The 8,421-nt window shown below is 36.9% G+C and overlaps 1 protein-coding gene across 1 annotated transcript in view; it reads right to left on the reverse strand.

Moving 5' to 3' along the window:
• The window catches only part of LOC101847374 (endonuclease 8-like 1), a 14,770-nt gene that overhangs the window by 3,012 nt on the left and 3,337 nt on the right, over positions 1-8,421 (reverse strand). The window contains exons 2-6 of the mRNA XM_005108654.3: positions 7,704-7,823; positions 7,104-7,176; positions 5,097-5,391; positions 3,366-3,527; positions 672-736 (exon numbers count right to left, since the gene is read on the reverse strand). Coding sequence (XP_005108711.1) covers positions 672-736; positions 3,366-3,527; positions 5,097-5,391; positions 7,104-7,176; positions 7,704-7,823 — 715 coding nt within the window. The remainder of the gene's footprint in view (positions 1-671; positions 737-3,365; positions 3,528-5,096; positions 5,392-7,103; positions 7,177-7,703; positions 7,824-8,421) is intronic.

The following is an 8,421-nucleotide window of genomic DNA, read 5'->3' on the forward strand; positions in this document are numbered from 1 at the left end:
GAAAAAAAATTGGATTCGAACACAGTGCATCACAACAGTAGCAGTCGAGAGGGGAATCTGAAATCCTTTCAAGTTAACACTTATTTTCTATTAAGCAAAATCTACCAAACTTTCCTTCATTCCAAAACTAAGAGAGAGGAATTTTGATCTATTTCATGAAGCCCTATTTCTATTTGTAGAATATTTCTTTGTCCCAAATTAGACTTTATAAACTGTTCATCTTAACATGCTGGTCTGATCAAGGAAGGATCATAAGAACTTGGAAATATCTTGAGCCTTAATGTGAGGGAATACCTCGCACTGGGGAGCTCCACATCTTCTCTTCCACCAGTAGCTATCTTATCATTTATACCTAACAATAAAATCTGAATGCACGGAGTGTGGTGAACAGTGTGGAAAGAGTTAATAAGAATGCAATACTGCTGGGTCATAAAGCAATGCTTCACTTTTGATTCATTCATTATTCAAAATGATACTCACACGGCGATTATGTGGGTGGTTGAAGCGGACCATTCATTTCTTCTTCTTCTTTCTTTCCCTCAGTTGTTTTTATGTCTCTATCCTGACATTTCTCTGTAATCAATCTGTGATTCTCTGAACTTCATTAGCACAAAATAAACATACAGAAACCTTAATCTGAAAACATGTAGAGGTCCAAAACACTTATTTACCTTTTCTTTCTTGGCATTTGAATCAGAAGAGCTTTTCTTTGTCTTTGGTTTTCTGCTTTTTTGTTCTGTTGGGAGAGAAGGAAATAAAAAGTTATCTCGAATCTGATTTCATAGTTACTAAAGAGTCAAATAGTGGTACTTGTTAATCAATATGTGCAACCATAAATAGAAATCATAATCATGAGTTTGTTTATTTATAAAGGATATGACTTAATGAGAAAAAGAGCTGAAGAAATCAAACATACTTGTCCAAGAAACTGCATAAAGTTTTAGAGCCATATTTCACCCATGATCTCTCTCTAAATGTCCCTTCAGACCAGGCAGCTTCATGAAAAATTCGAAATTCTCGAATATGCTTTGAAATACAGTCGAACCTGAGTAAGACGGCTACCCATCGATTGTCGAGGAGAAAAGCGACCGTATAAGACAGGAGGCCATCTTAGGCAGGACTGATCAAAATAAAGAAAACAAACCATCCCCTTCTCAGGTTCCAACCGGAGGTGGTCACCGGCTTAGACTGCCCTAAGGTGATCAAAATGGGTTTTTGTCTTTTTTCTAAAAAAAAAAATAGGAGGGGGCGGGGAGTAGTTGTTTGTGTTGTAGTTGGTTATTGTTTTTGTTAGCTTGTTTTCGTTGCTATTTTGTGCAAGGGTAAAATAAAATGAAATGTGTCAGACCAGGAAGACCGAGTATAATGGTAAAACAAACACATGGGTCGCGACCACTCAGAGAATGAGCGACGCTTCTGTCCCAAGTTCCTTTGTGAAAGAGTTATGGGCGGGGCTTATGGGTTATGAGGGATCACACACTTCCCTCACCGGCAGCTGAAAATTTATTGTTATCGATTGGTCAACAGTGGGAGGGGCTACCCAACATGACTTATAATAACGACAGGTGATTGGATTACGACAGCTTGTCACAGCGTCAGGGGTCAATACATAATTTATAACAAAACGTTGGGCGACGGCCGTCTTAAATAGGTTGATAAATTACGGTGGTCGCAGCTGCGTTGGACAGGTGACCGTTTTACACAGTGAGATTATATAGAAAAAAACCCAAAGGGGAAAATGGAAAGTGGCTATTTACACAGGTGGTTGTATCACACAGGTAACCATCATGGCAGGTTCAACTGTATTTTCATTTGAAAGCTCTTGCCTTCCTGTTCATAAAAAAAGTTTAAACTGTGTTGATATCTTCAATAGATATAAAGTTATGACGATTTTTCTTACCTATTTTCTGGCCAATTTAAGGTATTTTTAACATGGGTCTTTTGGGCCACCAAAATGCAACTTTACAACATACATCTACAAAAGATGCATCTCTTTATAAAGTCACTGAAAATTTATTTGGTACTTATATATCGGCACTGGGACATAAAAAATCATGCTCAGGGATAACCCAAATTAAACGAAATCTGCAATATCTTTCTTTCTAATGGTCATAATTAGACAACCCTCTGCCATAACATTTGAGGGTATACAAAGTCGGAGGAAAAATGTCATTTTGGTTGTTAGTCTCTTATTCATAGTGCATTTATGTTCATAATGTGATGTTCAAATCACGATCCACTGTGCAGTGACAGTATGAATGTTTGCTAAGGTGTTAGCATTCATCAAAAGAGCATATCGAAACTGTGCTGGCAAAATGGCAATCTCATTTTTGCAGCTTTTGAATTTGAGATAAATGAAAATTTTTTTTAAAGCAAGACTACTTATCATCTAATAATGGTAAAACTTACCATGCATGTTTCTTTTGTAACTGCCTGCACATTTTTGTTTTTGTTTTACCGCAAGATTGATATAGTACCACCAAATAAAATAAAAGGCTAGTTGCATTTTGGCACAACTCTGAATTACCGGTATGCCATTTCGCTAGCGCAGTGTATATGTATATATGTATGTTTATCCACTTGTGTTTTGTGTTGAGATAAGGTATTGTAAAGCGCCTAGAAGTGTATTGTACAAGAGTAGGTGCTATTGAAATGATCTGCATTTTCATTATTATTATTGCTTGTTACAACAGTTATCTGCCAACCCGTCCTCAGACTGAATGTATACTATTAATCAATGCAAAGAAGCATCTGTGCTTATCCTGTGACTAGGCACTACTCAGTAAACAATACAGGGGTGAGACTTGGTGAAACATCTACTCAAAGCTGTGTGGGTCTCCAGCGTACTGAGCACACTATTGCTGCTGACACCTTACGTGACTTGTGGTAACAGCACACTGCTGCTGACCTCTGGAAAAGTCATGCAGTCATATGACAGACAATGTGGTTGCTGTCTTACAATGGCCATCTACAGCCCTTGTTAGTTTTTTTTCTCTTTGTGAAGACTTGTGAACTGTCAAAGGTTGGGCAAGGACAGCATAACTAAAGTGGGTGAAGGAAAGACTTCATTTCAGGATTTTGAATGGAACTCCTGAGAAATCACCAAAACAGTTAAAGTCAATGTACCCGATTGTTATTAACAGCCAAGATATACTCAGAAAAAGACATAAAAGCACAAAGTTTTCAACACTCATTCAGACTGTTTAAACTTGTGAGAATGAGTAATCTCTTGCTGGTGTGCCACTAAATTCTAGGCCACACAAGACACTGTTTGTTTTGTTTCATTGAGTCCCTACAATGACCATTGCAGACTTGTTTGCTCAGAAACTTTTGGTGAAGAGGGTTGGACAAAAAATGGGAATTACCTTTAGGCACCATAGGACCAGGGGGACCAGAGAACCAAATGGTTCTCTTGTTGTGGTCTGCCAGGTTCTTCATACCCGGCTGGTAATAGCACTGTAGCCAGTTGCGGTATGATGAGTCACTCTCATCACTGTACATTTCTGACAAGGAATCCTTTTTAGAACCTGAGGATGACACACATCGTATGAGGAGGCTCTCGTGGCCTATAGGTTAAGGTGTTCACCTCTCATTCAAAGGTCCCGGGTTTGAATTCGGGTAGCAACCTAGAAATTTTCTTCTCTAAAATTGTCTCCTTTCACCTCCTTTCCTGCTCTCTAGCAATGTTCTGTTGTCTGTTTTCATCTTCACTTTCAACCCCCACCCCCTCACCTCCTTTGCCCTCTCCTCTGGGCTCCTGACTCTTTCTGCAGCCTTTCTACTGCTACAGTCTACTCCTTGGCTCTTTACTGCTGTCTTTCAGCCATACCCCTTATCTTCTACTAAGAAAGACCTTGGACGTTCCGTGTGCAAGTTGTGCACGTTAAAGATCCCTTGTTGGTCTAAAATCGATAAAAAAAGGCTTCGGCACCACCCGGGCAAAATTAAAAATTTCCTACAAACTGAAAACGCTTAATGTGTCCCACACACTCATATGACCATATGTCGTCGCGAGCGCCGTAAAACACTTACCAAAAGAAAGAACATCATATGACATATAAAATGCAACTATGAGTTTTACAGTGAGACGGAAAATCCAAGCAGATGGAATAAAAAAACACTTATTGCTTCGTAGGGTGATTGATGGAAATGAAGAAGAAAAAGGAATAAAGAAAGACTAATCTCAATTTTTTGTTTGAGTGGATAAAAGCACATTTACACAATATTTGTCATTTGGGGTTCCTGTGGCAAAATGAGTAGTGAGTTCAGACTCAAAAGTAATGCCAAGCAAGTATCTTTGACATGGGTTTAGGAGGGTGATCATGGGGTGTGTCCTTGAGGAAGACATGACAGCCCTAGCTAAAAAAAACCAGGGTGCTGCACAGTGGCAATCAGCAATGGCAGGTTTGTGAATTTGTTCTGTATTGGTGTAATTATTGTGTATTTATGCATGCATTTATAGTTATGTATTAATGTATGTGTATGTTGGCCATTGTAATCCAAATTTCCCTATGGAGATCAATAAAACGTGATTCATTTATTCATTATTGTCAATTATCATTATCATTCACTAGTATTTCAAAAGCAAGGGAGACAACAGGCGTAGAAGACAAAGAGCACACGTAATACAGTAGTCTCCACCCAAATGCACGCCATACAAAAGTATGCTCCGCTCAAATGCACGGTTTCGTCCCATAACACCTTTTTAAACAAACATATTATTTAAAAATTCTCATTCATGAGACAATGGCTAAAGAAACAAAATTAAAACTCTTTTCTAATATTCAGAATGTATTAGTATTATCAAATTTCAAGGGGCATGCAAGTGGATTATAAATGAACTAGAAATAAACTCAGCGTTGTTCAGACACCTCATTTAAAATATTTTCCACATCAACCTCTGCAAGATGTAAAATACCCCCCCCCCCCCCCCACACACACACACCCCACACAATACACAAAGAAACGTTGGCAAAAAAAAATGACATCAATGAATGATCAGTAAAGAGAACTAAAATCCATTTTACTAACAACATATTTCTACATAAGGGAAAAAAATGTCAAAAGCACTTGGAAAAATGTATAACTTGACATACCTAATTCTACAACTTCCAAAGGAACCTTGTGACACAACTGCAAGACCTGTTGTGCTTTGCTGTCAAAATGTGTAGCAAGAAAGCTTTCAGCAGCATCACCATTCATCATTCCCTTTGTTTCTTCCACTTCAACTTTTTCCACTTTAAGGTATTTACAATCACTGCTCTCATCACACTTTCCATTTTGTCCTTTTCTTTTAGAAGCCTTCTGAGTGTCTTGGCCACTGGTGTTTTGTTGCTTTACACTCATCTCTTCAAGCTCCTTTTTAATGGTGACACCAGTGTCTTTGTATTCCTGGAAACATATTGGTCTTATGCTTGAAAGCAAACCCTACTTTTAGGAAAGTGTACTAATGAGCACAAACAAATAAACACACAGATAAGCAAACATGTTATATGGCTGTGCACATATAATGCCAGTAGCTCAATGGTACAAAATATTAGAGACAATTTCAATCAAAATTACCAGAAGTAAATTTTGTTTTTCTAACAACAACACAAAAATCATAATAACTGATTGAAACATTTCTACTGCATGGAATGTGATGCTTGGGCCAGAAAAACAGTAAAATGCCTTAGCTGCAACCTTTGGTATAAAAGTTACATTTGGTACTGGGATATTCAACATAATAAGAAACTTAGAAGTGCAAGTTTGAAATTCTTTTTAGTTTATATGAATAAACTACAAGATGTTTTGTTTCTTTTGATAATGTATGCTGAAAGTTGGTGCTAGGGTAGAGTGTTTTAATTCATCAGAGTACCAGTTCCACAGCAATACACCTCCTGTGATCCATTCCAAACTTTCATTTCAAATAAACAAAATTTTCTGCCCAATCAAACGGCTAAAAAACAAAACAAACCCACAACTTGTTGAATAACACATTTTAAAGTTTAAAAGATTGGCTTACCCAAAAAATATGTGCACAACAGCCAACAAACCACAGGTTCTTGTTTAGCTTGTCAAGTATGCTATTCAATATGTTAGTTCTGAAACACCATTTATTTTATTAATCTACAGGCAAATCATCTATTCTGATTCAATTAAGTAGAATATTTGAAGTCACTGAGAGACACAACACTATCATCCTGCATTAACAGAGGCAGCAGAGGAGAGCCAGAAATGAGGCCACTAACTGGATATGACAAAATTGGAACACTCAACCCTAGGTCACTGTACTTCAAGTGGAGCAAGCAAACAAAAATGTTTCCCTTTTCAACCTCTTTCACTCGAGAGTGATGCCAATAAGTTGATTCAATCTACGAACTTGCAGATTGATTAAACACTTGAAGTGTTCTACTGATCTCAATTTCTGAAAAAGGTTTTGAATGGAATTTTTTATCTGCTTCCAAAATTCTGAGGATGCTTGGTCTCAACATCCATGTCAGAGCTACAAGGACGGACTCTCAATATATTAATATGCACACAACAGATGGTAACAGTAGAATGCCTCATGGCATGAATATCAAACTGCTTACAATATCATGTCTTTTCCTCCAGTACAATAATATCATGAAAATAAACTCTTTTAACTGAAGTGAATCACTCGTTTTAGAACAGGTTATTGCATACGTCATATTTTTCAAACATTTCAGAATTTCGCATATAAAGGCATTGCATTCCTTCATCTTTAATTGAACAAACGGGTGAGCACATAAACTCTACAAACTCCATTATATGTAACTAACTTAATTCTTTATATGAAACCAACAAATTTGCAAAGCCATAATTTCACAAAAATTAGTAAGGTAAACAAATGTGGAAAATCAATATTTTCCCTCTTTGTCAGCATGAGGATGACATACACTCAGTCAATATCTTTATCACATTCTCTTGAACTCAAGTTAAAATTGGGTATGAAATAAAACAAATAACATGAAAGCCTAATTTCACAATGTTGCGCAATGTGGCAATAACCCTAAATGAATTTATAGAACCTCATGAATATTACACAGGAGAAAGGAGAAATATGATTGTTTGGACACTGTCAGCATTTCAAACTTGTTTACCTGTTTGATTTCTGTGCCATTTTCTTGAAGCTTTAGTACACTTTTCGCTTGTTGAAAAGGAGGAATTTCACACCTGAAAACCATATCAGACACAAACATTTATGGAAAACAGCACAGCCAAATAGCAAATAGATTTCACATGCATAGAAAGGTAAGCAATATATAGATTCAAAACTGAATAAATACCCCATTTATGAACTTAAAATGAGAAGAGTCTCAGGACACAGGGAGTCGGGTTCAATCAGATATTGAAAGATAGCCTTTCTTTTCAATATGAAGTGACATCAAGTCAAAGGAACCAAGCTCAAGCAACTCAGGGATTTGGTAATTTAAAAAAATTAAGCCATAGGAAAGGAAATGCTGCAAAAACAATTTTTTTTGAGACATCAACTAATATAAACATATATAGTTCAGAATCCAAAATATTAAAATAGAGGTGCCCTTAAATTGAATGCACTCTTAACAAACTTCCTAACAAAGAAAAGTAAAAGAAAATTAGACTTCAACAATGAAATTGTTCAAAAAGCTTAACAGAACTCCAAGCTGATTACATACATTATTTCATTCATATACATGAAAACAGTCAATATTCAAAATTACCTGTAAAGTATTTCTGCACGCAGGTAGTTACCAATCCCATTAAAGAATTTTTGATTCAAAAGGACTTCACAGATCGGCTTGTTGAATGCAACATTGTGAAGGTTATCTGCAATGTATTTTCTGAGGAAATATAAATATATACAGTTGAGCAGGGTTTGAACAAGGTTATCTCAAACATGTTCGGGGGTTGACAAATATGTTTGACAAATCAGTAATTTGAGTCGGAGGACTGGGAAACAGTGACTGTGCTAACCGAATACACATCGTCTTCATAGCATTGATCATGGTACCCATGTGGCCTGCCAATAATAACAATTTTGTTTATAAACTTATTAAACCCTTCGTGACACAGGGTCAGTTCAAGCTTCACCAGGCATAGTTTGGGATCCCGAGGGACACAGAGTAGTGCTAGATTTAGTGGCCAGTTTCCTATAGTTAAACCCGGTTTTCAAATACTATTAACTATATCTATATCTATTGTAATTTCACCACACTTGTTCTCCCTGTATAGTGAAAATATCATGAGACACATAGAAGAAATGTCAGGTATCTTGATAGGGGGACATAACGTAAACAATCTAAGATATGCAGACGACACAGTCCTAATAGCAGAAGATGAAGAACACCTAGAGGATCTATTAAATGTCATCGTACATGGATTATTGTCATTTTTTGGTCTGCAAACCGCGGCCCCTATTTTTGCGTTAAACCCCCCCCC

Source organism: Aplysia californica, unplaced genomic scaffold, assembly GCF_000002075.1.
Source record: "Aplysia californica isolate F4 #8 unplaced genomic scaffold, AplCal3.0 scaffold00706, whole genome shotgun sequence".
Lineage (NCBI taxonomy): Eukaryota > Metazoa > Mollusca > Gastropoda > Aplysiida > Aplysiidae > Aplysia > Aplysia californica.